At 47.4% G+C, this 18,926-nt stretch overlaps 1 protein-coding gene across 1 annotated transcript in view; it reads left to right on the plus strand.

Annotated features, from left to right (window-relative positions):
* LOC119960905 overlaps nucleotides 1-18,926 on the plus strand; it is a 379,220-nt gene that overhangs the window by 19,228 nt on the left and 341,066 nt on the right. The window contains exons 2-3 of the mRNA XM_038788480.1: nucleotides 9,420-9,479; nucleotides 17,040-17,097. Coding sequence (XP_038644408.1) covers nucleotides 9,420-9,479; nucleotides 17,040-17,097 — 118 coding nt within the window. The remainder of the gene's footprint in view (nucleotides 1-9,419; nucleotides 9,480-17,039; nucleotides 17,098-18,926) is intronic.

The following is an 18,926-nucleotide window of genomic DNA, read 5'->3' on the forward strand; positions in this document are numbered from 1 at the left end:
GCCTGGGCTCCCACCAACCTGGTGGCCGTCGCGTTCATGGACTCTAAGAGTTCCACTTTCATCTCCGTGAAAAAACGGAGGAGAGTGGCCTGCTGCTCCTCCGCCCATTTCTTCCACTCCTCCGATGCGCCGCCGGCCGCCATTTTGATTTTCTTCCCCCGCTTTTTTTGGGGAGCTGCTGCCGTTTTTCTTGCCGCTCCACTCCGGGTACCGACCATAAAATCGGTCTAGTTCTCCTCAGGGGACCTTCCCCCACCGGGATTCGTTTTTTCAGCGCCGTTGGGGCCCTCCAATTGGCCCAAAAACACCGTTGTTGCAGGAGCTTCCAAATGTGCGGCTTAGCTAGTCATAGCCGCAACCGGAAGTCAAGTTCTACAGACTTGACCATTTGGCAAGAAATATCACTTTAAATAGTGAATTCAGAAAGTTTATTAACCATTAAATAATTCACAGGTCAGAAAGGACAAAAAGTGTCAATTTGCAGCAGCGGCACGGTGGTTAGCACTGCTGCCTCACAACGCTAAGGATCGGGGTTCTTAGCACTGCTGCCTCACAACGCTAAGGATCGGGGTTCTTAGCACTGCTGCCTCACAACGCTAAGGATCGGGGTTCTTAGCACTGCTGCCTCACAACGCTAAGGATCGGGGTTCTTAGCACTGCTGCCTCACAACGCTAAGGATCGGGGTTCTTAGCACTGCTGCCTCACAACGCTAAGGATCGGGGTTCTTAGCACTGCTGCCTCACAACGCTAAGGATCGGGGTTCTTAGCACTGCTGCCTCACAGCGCTGAGGATCAGAGTTCTTAGAACTGCTGCCTCACAGCGCTGAGGATCGGGGTTCTTAGCACTGCTGCCTCACAACGCTAAGGATCGGGGTTCTTAGCACTGCTGCCTCACAGCGCTGAGGATCTGGGTTCTTAGCACTGCTGCCTCAGCGCTGAGGAACAGAGTTCTTAGCACTGTTGCCTCACAGCGCTGAGGAACAGAGTTCTTAGCACTGTTGCCTCACAGCGCTGAGGATCAGGGTTCTTAGCACTGCTGCCCATCAGCGCTGAGGATCTGGGTTCTTAGCACTGCTGCCTCACAGCGCTGAGGATCTGGGTTCTTAGCACTGCTGCCTCACAACGCTAAGGATCGGGGATCTTAGCACTGCTGCCTCATAGTGCTGAGGATCAGGGTTCTTAGCACTGTTGCCTCACAGCGCTGTGGATCGGGGTTCTTAGCACTGCTGCCTCACAGTGCTGAGGATCTGGGTTCTTAGCACTGCTGCCTCACAGCACTCCGGATCTGGGTTCGATTCCAGCCCAGGGTCACTGTCCTTGTGTAGTTTCCACATTGTCCCCATGTTCGTGTGGGTCTCACCCCCACAACCTAAAGATGTGTAGGTTGGGAAAATTGGCCGTGCTAAATTGCTCCTTAATTTGAAAAAAAATTGGATATTCTAAATTTTAAAAAACCCAGCAATTAGCTGGAATTAACATAAGAGTAAAGAGTTTATCTTTAACAATGAAGCAGACTTCTCACCATCCTTCTCAGACCAAGTCAAGAAGTGACAACTCCCAAACAAACATTGAAAACACTCACAAGGACCTAAATGAAGGTCTGAGACCCAACTCCACCCATGGCCCAAACCCCAACAATGGCCCAAACCCCAACAATGGCCCAAACCCCAACAATGACCCAAACCCCAACAATGACCCAAACCCCAACAATGACCCAAACCCCAACAATGGCCCAAACCCCAACAATGACCCAAACCCCAACAATGGCCCAAACCCCAACAATGACCCAAACCCCAACAATGGCCCAAACCCCAACAATGGCCCAAAACCCAACAATGGCCCAAACCCCAACAATGACCCAAACCCCAACAATGACCCAAACCCCAACAATGACCCAAACCCCAACAATGACCCAAACCCCAACAATGACCCAAACCCCAACAATGGCCCAAACCCCAACAATGACCCAAACCCCAACAATAACCCAAACCCCAACAATGGCCCAAACCCCAACAATGACCCAAACCCCAACAATGATCCAAACCCCAACAATGGCCCAACCCCCAACAATGACCAAAACCCCAACAATGACCCAAACCCCAACAATGATCCAAACCCCAACAATGACCCAAACCCCAACAATGACCCAAACCCCAACAATGACCCAAACCCCAACAATGACCCAAACCCAAATGTTCTAAATATTCTAAATGACCCAAACCCCAACAATGACCCAAACCCCAATGTTCTAAATATTCTAAATGACCCAAACCCCAACAATGACCCAAACCCCAATGTTCTAAATGTTCTAAATATTCTAAATGACCCAAACCCCAACAATGGCCCAAACCCCAACAATAACCCAAACCACAACAATGACCCAAACCCCAACAATGACCCAAACCCCAACAATGGCCCAAACCCCAACAATAACCCAAACCACAACAATGACCCAAACCCCAACAATGACCCAAACCCCAACAATGACCCAAACCCCAACAATGACCCAAACCCCAACAATGGCCCAAACCCCAACAATGACCCAAACCCCAACAATGACCCAAACCCCAACAATGGCCCAAACCCCAACAATGACCCAAACCCCAACAATGACCCAAACCCCAACAATGACCCAAACCCCAACAATGACCCAAACCCCAACAATGGCCCAAACCCCAACAATGACCCAAACCCCAATGTTCTAAATATTCTAAATGACCCAAACCCCAACAATGGCCCAAACCCCAACAATAACCCAAACCCCAACAATGGCCCAACCCCCAACAATGACCCAAACCCCAATGTTCTAAATGTTCTAAATATTCTAAATGACCCAAACCCCAACAATGGCCCAAACCCCAACAATAACCCAAATCCCAACAATGGCCCAAACCCCAACAATGACCCAAACCCCAATGTTCTAAATATTCTAAATGACCCAAACCCCAACAATGACCCAAACCCCAATGTTCTAAATGTTCTAAATATTCTAAATGACCCAAACCCCAACAATGGCCCAAACCCCAACAATAACCCAAACCACAACAATGACCCAAACCCCAACAATGACCCAAACCACAACAATGACCCAAACCCCAACAATGACCCAAACCCCAACAATGGCCCAAACCCCAACAATAACCCAAACCACAACAATGACCCAAACCCCAACAATGACCCAAACCCCAACAATGACCCAAACCCCAACAATGACCCAAACCCCAACAATGGCCCAAACCCCAACAATGACCCAAACCCCAACAATGACCCAAACCCCAACAATGGCCCAAACCCCAACAATGACCCAAACCCCAACAATGACCCAAACCCCAACAATGACCCAAACCCCAACAATGGCCCAAACCCCAACAATAACCCAAACCCCAATGTTCTAAATGTTCTAAATATTCTAAATGACCCAAACCCCAACAATGGCCCAAACCCCAACAATAACCCAAACCCCAACAATGGCCCAACCCCCAACAATGACCCAAACCCCAATGTTCTAAATGTTCTAAATATTCTAAATGACCCAAACCCCAACAATGGCCCAAACCCCAACAATAACCCAAATCCCAACAATGGCCCAAACCCCAACAATGACCCAAACCCCAATGTTCTAAATATTCTAAATGACCCAAACCCCAACAATGACCCAAACCCCAATGTTCTAAATGTTCTAAATATTCTAAATGACCCAAACCCCAACAATGGCCCAAACCCCAACAATAACCCAAACCACAACAATGACCCAAACCCCAACAATGACCCAAACCCCAACAATGACCCAAACCCCAACAATGGCCCAACCCCCAACAATGGCCCAACCCCCAACAATGACCTAAACCCCAACAATGACCCAAACCCCAACAATCCAATCCCCAACAATGACCCAAACCCCAACAATGGCCCAAACCCCAACAATAACCCAAACCCCAACAATGACCCAAACCCCAACAATGGCCCAAACCCCAACAATGACCCAAACCCCAACAATGGCCCTAACCCCAACAATAACCCAAACCCCAACAATAACCCAAACCCCAACAATAACCCAAACCCCAACAATGGCCCAAACCCCAACAATGGCCCCAACCCCCACAATGATCCAAACCCCCACAATGACCTAAATCCCAACAATGGCCCAAACCCCAATATTTTAGTTTATTTGTAACACTACAGAACAATGGTTCGCCCCAGGAGTGAAGAAATAGGGTTTGGTTATTTTTAAAACAAAACTTTATTATGAATGCAATAATAATCTTTATTGTCCCAATTAGGCTTATGTTAACACTGCAATGAAGTGACTGTGAAAATACCCTCGTCGCCATATTTCGGAGCCTGTTCAGGTACACAGAGGGAGAATTCAGAATATCCACTTCACCTAACAGCAAATATTTCGGGACTTGTGGGAAGAAACCGGAGTACCTGGAGGAAACCCACGCAGACATGGGAAAGAAGGTGTTGACTCCGCACAGACAGTGATCAAGCTGGGAATCAAACCTGGGACCCTGGCGCTGTGAAGCAGCAGTGCTAACCACTGTGCTTCCCTGCCACCCGTATATTAAACCTCTAACTTCACACCCAAAAAAAAGTTTCCAATTACCCCTTAACACAACTATACAATTTCCTATTAAACAACAAGAAAAGAAACATACAGCTCTTAATCCATCTAAAAATTAGCAGGGCAGAGAGTAATACTTGCTTTGTAAACAGATTTGGCTCCAGTTGACACCCCTTTGGACTGTGGCTGAATATCTTCAAATAGCTGCTTCAACCAGGTGGTTTCAGCCTCTTCCTTGTCATCAGAAAAGTCTGCTCTGCTCTTTAAAATAAAACTATCCACCATGGAAAGAATTGTGGACACAGAATCAGGCAGATCAGGATTCAACTCCTCTCTCTCAAACTTCTCCACGTTTGCCTCTCTGCCTTTCCTGGCCTCACGCAGCAATGACCTCATCTCCCCAAACTGAAAAAAGAATGACCTCTGCAGGCTGAAAAAGTACATTAACTCCCCAGGGACCTCCCCAGTCAATCCACATTATTCTGGCCAATCTCACACGCTTTTTCCAAGAAGCAAAACAAAATCCTTTTTGAAACCATGAGCACTGCAGCAAAACATACTGTATTCCAGGCTTTGAACTTCTAACTTGACCCAATATTTAGAAGCCAATATTCCTGAAATCCTCAAATCATTGCACATTAAAATGTTGAAAGTCCACTGTAGCCAATTGTTTGGAAAATAGCCAGTTGGTCTATAGCTTGTCTATAATGAAATAAAAGAGTCCTTTGGTTTTAGCTAATTCCGCATGTTGTCTCAGCTTTAAGACAATGCTTCTTCTCAGCTTTATCTCTTATCTTGAGGGAGGCTGAGTGACAACCAATGATTATTTAACATAGCTGTCTGTCATTTACATTTAAGACATGTTCCTTCAACTAAGTTATGTTATCACTTTTTAAGTACACAAGAATCTTAAGTCCCACAGCACTTTAAGAGTCTGTATTAATGAAGTGTTAATAACATGTTCATAATTGTAAAAGTTATAAACTTGTGTTCCAAATTACCGTTCCAACATATCTGTTCATGAATTACTTATTGTTTAATTGTTTCACGATTAAGGCTGTCTGTTTCATTGATCTGGTTAGTTTCCAATTATACTGGTTTAGTTTTTGTTAAAATGGCTTCCATCAATTTTAGCAGAAAATGCTTAAGGACATATTGATTCAGCATACAAAATGATAGTCACAATAAAACCAGTGATTTTGAAACTATCAACTGAAGTGAACCCAACAAATCTTTTCACAATCTGCTCCTGCTGATGTTAGTAAAGTCCGATCCTTTGGAGTTTGCTTCTGCTGGTGCTAATAATCCCTGTAATTGTGCTGGAGTTTAATATTCTGCATAAATGTGAGATAAATCAGCTTTGTTTTAAACACATTGTTGTAGATTTTTCTCTTTCCTGCTTGAGTGTTGAACATCACCTGTCTGGAGCTCAGAAAGGACAATCTGGGGGTGGATCACACGGCAGGAACAGAACTTCAGCCTGGACACAGTCCTTCAGGGTCACACTGAGAGGGACAAACAACACTTTGGTCTTTCTCACCTCTCTTCACTGACAGCAAAGTCCCTGTGTGGGTTAATCCTGAGGCGTGTAAGAAATATGTCTCAGCCGCTCTCTTCCATGGTTCCGAGCTTCGAGGCACGGAACAGAAGCTCCTTTACAATTGTGTTCAGAGTCAGGAAGAACAACGGTGAATGCTGGAAATGTGCTGTCAGATCAGAGATTGGTGTAAAACTCTGACCTTTTTCTGGCTGAAGGTGAAACAGCAGGTTTACTTTTCCCAACTGAAAAATACATGTGATAACTATTCAGTGATCATGTAGCAGCTTTGTGTGTCAGTCTTGAATCAATGACTTTGAGGCTGGGTTTAAAATAAACCGATTTAAAATAAATTTGTGCAAGTCAGCATTAAAATACCAGATGATGGAGTTCACAGGAGTCTGCTAACCGCTGGAACAAATCTAGAACAGACATTGGATCTCCAGGTACAGAAGGAGCTACAGCGCGTTTCCAGGAATTCCTGTTTTATTGAAAATCCGAAGTTCCTCTTCCTGGGTGTAAACCGGCGGCAGCGTTTTCCCGGTGACACCCAGGTTAACGGTCACCACCTTTATTCAGCACAATGTGTGGCAATGTCCATGCTCAGCCAATGAGGGAGTCCTGGCTCAGCCCCACCCATGAAACACTCTGATTGGTTGGAGGACCAACCGTCCTCTCTCATTCTTCTTCATGTGAAGGGTCACATTAGACTCAGAACTCTCTTTCTCTCCACAGATACTATCAGCCCGACTGAGATTTTCCAGCATATTCTGTGTTTATTTCACTATCTCCACTATTTTGTTCCACCACTCTCAGTTTACTCCCTGCCACCCGTCTGTCTGGGTGCAATTCTCCAGCTCCTATCTGCAGACTGACAATAAAATCAATGACTAAATAATTTTCCTTCCTGGTCTCTGGGACCTGAAACCCCGCCCTATGTTGTGTCACGAAGATGGCCACACATGCGGTCTGCTTCCTGTTGAAACAAAATAGTTGCCATTAACCTTTAAGGGCAGCACGGTAGCATTGTGGATAGCACAATCACTTCACAGCTCCAGGGTCCCAGGTTCGATTCCGGCTTGGGTCACTGTCTGTGCGGAGTCTGCACATCCTCCCAGTGTGTGCGTGGGTTTCCTCCGGGTGCTCCGGTTTCCTCCCACAGTCCAAAGATGTGCAAGTTAGGTGGATTGGACATGATAAATAAATTGCCCTTAGTGTCCAAAATTGCCCTTAGTGTTGGGTGGGGTTACTGGGTTATAGGGATAGGGTGGAGGTGTTAACCTTGGGTAGGGTGCTCTTTCCAGGAGCCGGTGCAGACTCGATGGGCCGAATGGCCTCCTTGTGCACTGTAAATTCTATGAACCTGACCCTGATCTGGAGGAGCCCTGGAGTTGCGAACATCAAGTCCGCAGGGTATTATTCCAGATTTGCTGCCAATGCTAAGTGTTACTGAACCTTCTGCGCCCATCTCCTGCTCCACCATTCCTCCATATCGCTGTCTCTGACACCACTTAGCAGATTCAAATGGGAGAAAAAAAAGCATCTCTCCTTCACCATTACTCAGCTTGTGATGAAGAAGAATGAACCGTGCTGTTGCACATTAGCCTCCCATGGTGCAGATGTGGGACATTCATCACTGCAGGGAATGCTGGGTATACACATCTCCATTTTAAGTCTCAATTAGTTTTAATTATTAATTTGGTGTGATGGCATGGAGACTGGGGTTAGAGGGTCAATCAATAAAATTAGGAACTAAATACAGAATCCCAAATTGATGGACACTCTACAATCCACCAGGGGCTGTTTGGCACAGGGCTAAATCGCTGGCTTTGAAAGCAAACCAAGCAGGTTCAATTCCCGTAACAGCCTCCCCGAACAGGTGCCAGAATGTGGCGACTAGGGGCTTTTCACAGTAACTTCATTTGAAGCCTACTCGTGACAATAAGCGATTTTTCATCTTTCATCTTTTTCATAACAGGAGATTGGATATTAGTGGAGAATCGAGAGTGCCCCACAGAGCAGTGATCACTGCAATATTGACGCCCGTGTTACGTGAGCTCACTGATTCCTCAGACGGTGAAATTACTGAATCAATCATCTGTTAAATAATTGCCAGGATTGTATTCTTATGGATATTCCAGATCATGTACTTTACTGATGGTGATACACAATTAAAACGGGGAAATTATTGAAACAAACTGCAGGACCTTTCTTTTCAGAAGGTTGTAAGAAGTAGAAGTTATGTTGCCTGTTCAGCAGCTCAGCCATTCAATTAGATTAAGGCTGATCTGATTGTGTTTGACTGTGGCCATATCTCCACTTTCCTGCCTCATTCCCATTACACTTGACTCTCTTTTGATCAAAGGTCTGTTTAACTCAGCCTTGAGTATGTTCAGTGACACAGCCGTCACTGCCCTCTGTGGAAAGATAATTCCAAAAACGAATGGGAGAAGAAATTCCTCCTCGCCTCACTTTTAAACGGGAGGCTGTTTATGTTTAAACCGAGTCTCCAGTTTGAAATTTCCACACGAGGGGGAAACATCTCAGAAGGGACCCTTTCGAGCCTCCTCAGAATCTTATGTATCAATAAGATCACCTCTCATTCTCTGAAACTCCACTGAGTGCAGACCCACCTTTTCCTCAGAGGACAATCCCTTCATCCCAGGAAACAGCCCAGTAAAGCTTCTCTGACTATATTTTGTGTCTTTTACGGTGAAAACAGTTACAAATGTTTGTTTAGAGTCTCGGCCATTTCCTTCATTCCCATTATTGATGGCTCAGTCTCGCTGGCTAAGGGACCAGAGCCCAATCCAGTTGCTCTTTTCCTTTTCATAAATTTATCACAACTTTTGCTGTTTGTTTTGTTTTTTTAAAAAATAATTTTTATTGGAATTTTTTGAAAAATATATATCAACAGAACAATAATAAACACCCCCCGGCACCCGTAACAACGCATGTAACAAACCCCCCCCCACCCCCAATAAACAACAAAATAAGCAAATTAACTTAAACAATACCCCCCTGAAACCGCCCCCCCCCCGGGTTGCTGCTGACCTAGTTCCTTATCATTAGTCACCCAATAGTACCCAGAGAGGTTGGGCAGCACCAGCCCCCCTCTATCCTTGCCCCGCTCCAAAAAGACCCTCCTTACCCTCGGAGTCCCGTGTGCCCAAGCAAATCCCAGAATGCTGTTCACCCTCCTAAAAAAGGCCCTCGGAATGAAAATGGGGAGGCACTGAAACAAAAACAAAAATCTCGGGAGCACAGTCATTTAAACGGACTGCGCTGTTTGTTTTTTAATGCATGTTTTCTCTCAGACTGCAATTTCCAAGATATTTAATGATTTTGAAGAGGAAAGGGAGGTTGAAGATGGGGAGGTAGTTTGCACAAAGGGTGGGGGTCAAGGGCTGGTTCATTAAGGAGGGGGTGATGTTGGCAGTTTTGCAGACTGAGACAGGAAGTGAAGTGAGAGAAGAGTGACAGCAATTAGCTCATTAAACAAAAAATTAGAGTACCCAATTCATGGCCGATCCACCTACTCAGCACATCTTTTGGTTGTGGGAGCGCAACCCACACAAACACGGGGAGAATGTGCAAACTCCACACTGACAGTGACCCAGAGCCGGGATCGAACCTGGGATCTCAGCACCGTGAGACAGCAGTTCTAACAACTGCGTTGCCGTGCCGTCCTAACAATTAGCTCACATGGGGAACGTGTGTGGTCAGCAATTTAGTGAGGATATTGTCACGGGAGCATGAGGTGGGTCTCATGGACAAGGTGAGCTCTGAGAGGGTAAGAGGAGAGAAACTAGAGAAAGATGGCTGGTCAAGGCTCAGGGAAGGATGATGTTTACGTAGACATAGAATTTACAATGCAGAAGGAGGCCATTCGGCCCATCGAGTCTGCACCGGCTCTTGGAAAGAGCACCCTACCCAAGGTCAACACCTCCACCCTATCCCCATAACCCAGTAACCCCACCCAACACTAAGGGCAATTTTGGACACTCAGGGCAATTTATCATGGCCAATCCACCTAACCTGCACATCTTTGGACTGTGGGAGGAAACCGGAGCACCCGGAGGAAACCCACGCACATACGGGGAGGATGTGCAGACTCTGCACAGACAGTGACCCAAGCTGGAATCGAACCTGGGACCCTGGAGCTGTGAAGCAATTGCGCTATCCACAATGCTACCGTGCTGCCCTTATACAGTTTACAGACTGACTGGTTACAGACAGTTTGACCCAGTGGGTAGCAGCTGATCAGATTCAATCTCAGTGACAAAGAAGCTCCACGAGCTCCTCATACCTGGAGGTGAAGATGGAGGAGGCAGGAGAGGGACCGCACTTCAAACTTATGTTGGAGACATTAAAAAGACTTGTCACACTATGTTTAACAGAAAGCTAATTCATTTATTCTTTATTCAGAATATTAACCCCTCAGTGAGCTGGGGATATTAGCATCAGCAGAAACAGACCCATTGACACAATCCCGTCCTGGATGTTATTCACAGCAGAATCCAATCACAGTAATTACATGTGAAATCACTGATGTGTCAACAGATTGGACAATCAAATAAATTCCTCCCGACACACTGAGCAGGTGAACAGCCTCTCTCCAGCATCTGCTCACTGTATACAGTGAGTTGAGATGATCGCCTGAACCCAGTCCTGTATGAGAGCACATGAACGGTCTCTTGTCGGTGTGATTACGTTGATGGGATATCAGTTCTCCCGGATTTCTATAAACTTCCTGGAGGTGAGCATTCAAACAGGTTTCTTATCAGTGTGACCGGCGTTGGTATTTCCGCAGTTGGGATAAATGAGTGAATCCTTCCCCACACTCGGAGCAGGTGAACGGCTTCTCCGCAGTGTGACTGTGCTGGTGTTTCCGCAGGCTAGATAAGAGTGAATCTTTTCCCACACTCAGAGCAAGTGAACGGCTTCTCCCCAGTGTGAACTCGCCGGTGTGTTAGCAGGTTGGATGAATGAGTTAATCCCATCCCACAGTCAGAGCAGAGTAACGGCCTCTCCCCGGTGTGAACTCTCTGGTGATTCAGCAGGTTGGATGAATGAGTGAATCCCATCCCACACACGGGACAGGTGAACTGCCTCTCTCCAGTGTGATTGCCCCGATGAGCTTCTAGTTCAGATGGGTATCTGAATATCTTCCCACAGTCCCCACATGTATATGGTCTCCGTCCAGTGTGAATGTGCCTGTGTTTCAACAGGCCAGATGATCGTTTGTAGCCTTGTCCACACTCAGAGCCCGTGTATGGTTTCTGTCCACTGTTAACGGTGCTTTTTCCTTCCATATTCAAAATCTGATGATATTGATCTTACGATGAATTGGGCGACTCTGCCAGATCCTGATGTGAGGTTCAAGTTTCCCGACTGCAAATCTTCCTCTTCTAACACTCTTGTGTGATTGATTTGAAACAGATAAAAGGGAGTGAGAGAGAACCCACAAAAACACAAAGACAAGTTGTAAAAGTGAGCTGAATGAATCTGGTCATCTGGGGGCTGGCACGAGGGAGAGAAAAGTGACCATGAAAACTGCTGGCTTGTCATCAAAACCAAACTGGTTCACTAATGTTCTTCAGGGAAGTGAAGCTGCCACTGGTCTGGGCTAACACAAGACTCGGGGGCAGAAGAGGGAGAGTGAAAAAGAGGAAAATGGGGGCGGAAGGCTTTAAGGAGAGGATTTTATCTATCTTATACTCGATCAGAGATTTCATCTAATGTCCAAAACCCTTAACCTCCACGACCGAGAACTACCAGAGCACCAGATATACATGAACGCTATCATCTCCAAGTGTCCCTCCAAGACAGAAAACGTCCCGAATTGTCTGACTCAGTACTGAATAAGCATAAATGTTAGAACATAGAACAGTACAGCACAGAACAGGCCCTTCGGCCCTCGATGTTGTGCCGAGCAATGATTTGCCTACTCAAACCCACGTATCCACCCTATACCCGTAACCCAACAACCCCCCCCCCCCCCCTTAACCTTACTTTTTAGGACACTACGGGCAATTTAGCATGGCCAATCCACCTAACCCGCACATCTTTGGACTGTGGGAGGAAACCGGAGCACCCGGAGGAAACCCACGCACACACGGGGAGGACCTGCAGACTCCGCACAGACAGTGACCCAGCCGGGAATCGATTCTCCATTTAAATATTGGAAAGAGGAAAACGATCACCTTCAGTTTCTGTTACATATCCCACTCCCTAGCTATTCTCTCTATTGCAACTCTTTGAGGCTGAACCAATCTGTTCATAATCTGGTTGGCAAATTCATCCCAAACTGAGTTACTGACGACACATCACAAAGACTGTCCATTTCCACCTCAGTAACATTGTCCAGATTTGCTGCTGCCTCATCTCATCTGCTACTGAAATTCATTCATTCCTTTGTCATCTCAAACCTTAACTACACTAATGTTCCCCTTGCCGGCCTCTCCGATTCAACTCTACATAAGGTCATGTAAACATCTGCTGCTTGTGTGCATATTCACACTAATACCTGTTCAGCCAACACCAGGAGTGACCAAATGAGGGAATACAGCACTGTACTGAGGGAATACAGCACGGTACTGAGGGAATACAGCATGGTACTGAGGGAATACAGCACGGTACTGAGGGAATACAGCACTGTACTGAGGGAATACAGCACGGTACTGAGGGAATACAGCACGGTACTGAGGGAATACTGCACCGTACAGAGGGAATACTGCACCGTACAGAGGGAATGCAGCGCCGTACTGGGGGAATACAGCACCGTACTGAGGGAATACAGCGCCGTACTGAGGGAATATAGCGGCGTACTGAGGGAATACAGCACCGTACTGAGGGAATGCAGCGCCGTACTGGGGGAATACAGCACCGTACTGGGGGAATACAGCGCCGTACTGGGGGAATATAGCGGCGTACTGAGGGAATACAGCACCGTACTGAGGGAATACAGCACTGTACTGGGGGAATACAGCGCTGTACTGAGGGAATATAGCAGCGTACTGAGGGAATACAGCACCGTACTGAGGGAATACAGCACGGTACTGAGGGAATACAGCACGGTACTGAGGGAATACTGCACCGTACAGAGGGAATACTGCACCGTACAGAGAGAATGCAGCGCCGTACTGGGGGAATACAGCACCGTACTGGGGGAATACAGCACTGTACTGAGGGAATATAGCGGCGTACTGAGGGAATACAGCACCGTACTGAGGGAATACAGCGCCGTACTGAGGGAATACAGCGCCGTACTGAGGGAATACAGCGCCGTACTGAGGGAGTACTGTATTGGGGGAATACAGCGCTGGACTGGGGGAATACAGCGCTGTACTGGGGGAATACAGCGCCGTACTGGGGGAATACAGCGCCGTACTGGGGGAATACAGCGCCGTACTGGGGGAATACAGCACCGTACTGAGGGAATACCACACTGTACTGAGGGAATACAGCGTTGCACTGAGGGAATACATCGCTGTACTGAGGGAATACTGCACTGTACTGAGGGAATACTGCACTGCACTGAGGGATACAGCACTGTACTGAGGGAATACAGCGCTGTGCTGAGGGAATACAGCGCTGTGCTGAGGGAATACAGCACTGTACTGAGAGAATACAGCACTGTACTGAGGGAATACAGCGCTGTGCTGAGGGAATACAGCGCTGTGCTGAGGGAATACTGCACTGCACTGAGGGAATACAGCACTGTACTGAGGGAATACAGCACTGTACTGAGGGAATACAGCGCTGTGCTGAGGGAATACAGCGCTGTGCTGAGGGAATACAGCGCTGTGCTGAGGGAATACAGCGCTGTGCTGAGGGAATACAGCGCTGTGCTGAGGGAATACTGCACTGCACTGAGGGAATACAGCGCTGTGCTGAGGGAATACAGCGCTGTACTGAGGGAATACAGCGCTGTGCTGAGGGAATACAGCACTGTACTGAGAGAATACAGCACTGTACTGAGGGAATACAGCGCTGTGCTGAGGGAATACAGCGCTGCACTGAGGGAATACAGCGCTGCACTGAGGGAATACAGCGCTGTGCTGAGGGAATACAGCGCTGCACTGAGGGAATACAGCGCTGTGCTGAGGGAATACAGCGCTGCACTGAGGGAATACAGCGCTGTGCTGAGGGAATACTGCACTGCACTGAGGGAATACAGCGCTGTGCTGAGGGAATACAGCGCTGTGCTGAGGGAATACAGCACCGTACTGAGGGAATACAGCACTGAACTGAGGGAATACAACACTGTACTGAGGGAATACAGCGCTGTACTGAGGGAGTACAGCACTGTACTGAGGGAGTACAGCACTGTACTGAGAGAATACAGCACTGTACTGAGAGAATACAGCACTGTACTGAGGGAGTACAGCACTGTACTGAGGGAGTACAGCACTGTACTGAGGGAGTACAGCACTGTACTGAGAGAATACAGCACTGTACTGAGGGAATACTGCACTGTACTGAGAGAATACAGCACTGTACTGAGAGAATACAGCACTGTACTGAGAGAATACAGCACTGTACTGAGGGAATACTGTATTGAGGGAATACAGCACTGTACTGAGGGAATACAGCGCTGTGCTGAGAGAATACAGCACTGTACTGAGGGAATACAGCACGGTACTGAGGGAATGCAGCGCTGTACTGAGGGAATACTGCACTGTACTGAGGGAATACTGCACTGTACTGAGGGAATACAGCACTGTACTGAGGGAATACAGCGCTGTACTGAGGGAATACAGCGCTGTACTGAGGGAATACAGCGCTGTACTGAGGGAATACAGCGCTGTACTGAGGGAATACAGCGCTGTACTGAGGGAATACAGCGCTGCGCTGAGGGAATACAGCGCTGTACTGAGGGAATACAGCGCTGTACTGAGGGAATACAGCACTGTACTGAGGGAATACCACACTGTACTGAGGGAATACAGCGTTGTACTGAGGGAATACAGCGCTGTACTGAGGGAATACTGCACTGCGCTGAGGGAATACAGCACTGTGCTGAGGGAATACAGCGCTGTGCTGAGGGAATACAGCGCTGCGCTGAGGGAATACAGCGCTGTACTGAGGGAGTACTGTACTGGGGGAATACAGCGCTGTACTGGGGGAATACAGCGCTGTACTGAGGGAATACAGCGCTGTACTGAGGGAATACCACACTGTACTGAGGGAATACAGCGTTGCACTGAGGGAATACAGCGCTGTACTGAGGGAATACAGCGTTGTACTGAGGGAATACAGCGCTGTACTGAGGGAATACAGCACCGTACTGAGGGAATACAGCGCTGTACTGAGGGAGTACTGTACTGGGGGAATACAGCGCTGTACTGAGGGAATACAGCGCTGTACTGAGGGAATACCACACTGTACTGAGGGAATACAGCGTTGCACTGAGGGAATACAGCGCTGTACTGAGGGAATACTGCACTGTACTGAGGGAATACAGCTCTGTACTGAGGGAATACTGCACTGTACTGAGGGAGTACAGCACTGTACTGAGGGAATACAGCACTGTACTGAGGGAATACAGCTCTGTACTGAGGGAATACTGCACTGTACTGAGGGAATACAGCACTGTACTGAGGGAATACAGCGCTGTGCTGAGGGAATACAGCGCTGCGCTGAGGGAATACAGCGCTGTGCTGAGGGAATACAGCGCTGTGCTGAGGGAATACAGCACTGTACTGAGGGAATACAGCGCTGTACTGAGGGAATACAGCACCGTACTGAGGGAATACAGCGCTGTACTGAGGGAGTACTGTACTGGGGGAATACAGCGCTGTACTGAGGGAATACAGCGCTGTACTGAGGGAATACCACACTGTACTGAGGGAATACAGCGTTGCACTGAGGGAATACAGCGCTGTACTGAGGGAATACTGCACTGTACTGAGGGAATACAGCTCTGTACTGAGGGAATACTGCACTGTACTGAGGGAGTACAGCACTGTACTGAGGGAATACAGCACTGTACTGAGGGAATACAGCTCTGTACTGAGGGAATACTGCACTGTACTGAGGGAATACAGCACTGTACTGAGGGAATACAGCGCTGTGCTGAGGGAATACAGCGCTGCGCTGAGGGAATACAGCGCTGTGCTGAGGGAATACAGCGCTGTGCTGAGGGAATACAGCACTGTACTGAGGGAATACCACACTGTACTGAGGGAATACAGCGCTGTGCTGAGGGAATACAGCACCGTACTGAGGGAATACCACACTGTACTGAGGGAATACAGCACTGTACTGAGGGAATACAGCACTGTACTGAGGGAATACAGCACTGTACTGAGGGAGTACAGCACTGTACTGAGGGAATACAGCACTATACTGAGGGAATACAGCACTCTACTGAGGGAATACAGCGCTGCGCTGAGGGAATACAGCGCTGTGCTGAGGGAATACAGCGCTGTGCTGAGAGAATACAGCACTGTACTGAGGGAATACAGCACTGTACTGAGGGAGTACAGCACTGTACTGAGAGAATACAGCACTGTACTGAGGGAATACAGCACTGTACTGAGGGAATACAGCGCTGTACTGAGGGAATACAGCGCTGTGCTGAGGGAATACTGCACTGCGCTGAGGGAATACAGCGCTGTGCTGAGGGAATACAGCGCTGTGCTGAGGGAATACAGCGCTGTGCTGAGAGAATACAGCACTGTACTGAGAGAATACAGCACTGTACTGAGGGAATACTGTATTGAGGGAATACAGCACTGTTTTTCGGAGGCACCTTCCAGTATAACCCCATCTGCTCTTGCAGCTGGACATAAAGGTCCTGCTGATGAAATTTCGAAGGAGGAAGTTCTCTCGGGTGAACTGCTCACTATAAAGCCCTCGTTGATGAACACTGAACAGATAATCTGGTCATAATCACAGTTCTGTTTTGAACTCACTTTCTTGCTTCACAGATGCTGCCTGACCAGCTGAGTATTTCCAGCATCATATTTGTGTTTGTTGGAGCCTTATGTAAGCAATCTGGCTGCTGCATTTCCGACATTACAACAGTGACTACAATTCAAAAGAACTTCATTGTGTGAAAAGCACTTTCTAAGAGAAATAAAGGATTCCAACACTGTCCATTTAATGCAATTCATGTCCATTATATTAATCCCTTTAACAGGGCTGGAGTTTAACACCAATGGAAATAAATCTGAACTGTCAGAATGGACATGGTTCATTCCTGGGTGTAGGAATCCAATCCCTGCAATCACATGTGAACTCTCTGATGTGCCAGACGATTGGATGGCCGAGTGAATCCTCTATCACACACGGGGCAGGTGAACGGCTTCTCCCCGGAATGGATTCGCTGGTGTTTTGTCAAATCACTTCCGCTTTTAAAGCTCTTCTCACAGTCAGAACATTGAAATGGTCTCTCATCAGTGTGAACAACCTTATGTTTCCTGAGCTGCGATTTCAAAGCGAATCCCTTCCCACACTCAGAGCAGGTAAAGGGTTTCTCCCCAGTGTGAACTAGCTGGTGATCCCGGAGATTGTATGGATTAGTGTAACTCTTCCCACACTCAGTGCAGGTGAACGGTCTCTCTTCAGTGTGAACACGCTGGTGTTTAAGAACGTGTGCCGATTTAATAAATCCCTTCCCACACACGGAGCAGATGAACGGCCTCTCACCAGTGTGGACACGCTTGTGATCAGTGAGATGGGAAGAACAAGTGAATCTCTGCCCGCACTCAGAGCAGTGGAATGGTTTCTCCCCAGTGTGAACACGTAGATGTTCAGTGAGGTTGGATGAACACCGGAAGCCCTTCCCACACTGAGGGCAATCGTATGGTTTCTCTCCAGTGTGAACTAGCTGGTGTGCCATTAGGCTGGATGCTGAAGTGAATTCCTTTCCACAGGTGGAGCAGGTGAACAGCTTCTCTCTCGTGTGAACACGTTGATGATTAATTAGACCTGCAGCATTCTTATAGGTTTTCCCACAGTCAGAGCAGTTGAAAGTCCTCTCCCTGGTGTGACTACGTCGATGAATTTCCAGACCTGATGGGAATCTGAATCCCTTCCCACAGTCCCCACATTTCCATGGTTTTCCCATGCTGCCGGCGTCCTTGTGTTACCAAGGCAGTGACGTGGGGGTATTGTCACTGGACTAATAATCTAGAGACCCAGGGTAATGCTCTGGGGACCCAGGTTCGAATCCCACCGCGGCAGATGGTGAAAATTGAATTCAATAAAGATCTGGAATTCAAATTCTAATGATGATCATGAAACCATTGTCAATTGTTGTAAAACCCCATCTGGGTCACTGATGTCCTTCAGGCCTGGCCTACATATGACTCCAGATTCACAGCAGTGTGGTTGATTCTTAAATGCCCGTGGGATGAGGAATAAATGTTTCCACAATCAGCGATGCCCACATCCCATGAACAAATGAAAAAAAACAGGCTTGATAATCAGTTGAAGCCTCCTCTACACAACATGTGTATGGTTTCTCCCCACTGTGAACGGTGCGATGTTTTTTCAGGGTTTTCACAGTCAGTTCACTGGAACATTGCCACTTGTGTGTATTTGTTTGTCTTTTCCAGTCAGAATGATGTTTCAGATCCTTTCCCACAAACAGAACAGACAAACATTTCTCCTTTCACATTCAACGGCTGATGATATTCAGATCCTGATGAACGTGTCACATCCTCTCCTTCCAATCCCCTGTAAAAGGAGTTGACAATGTCGGTATCACTTTCATTCCAGGATAGAAATACAGAACAAATAATTCTAATCTCTGTGGAATATTCTTCCCTCTCATGTTTCCCCAAATATGTTGCCCAATCAAAGTAAAAGGA

This window comes from Scyliorhinus canicula, unplaced genomic scaffold, assembly GCF_902713615.1.
Source record: "Scyliorhinus canicula unplaced genomic scaffold, sScyCan1.1, whole genome shotgun sequence".
NCBI classification, from domain to species: domain Eukaryota; kingdom Metazoa; phylum Chordata; class Chondrichthyes; order Carcharhiniformes; family Scyliorhinidae; genus Scyliorhinus; species Scyliorhinus canicula.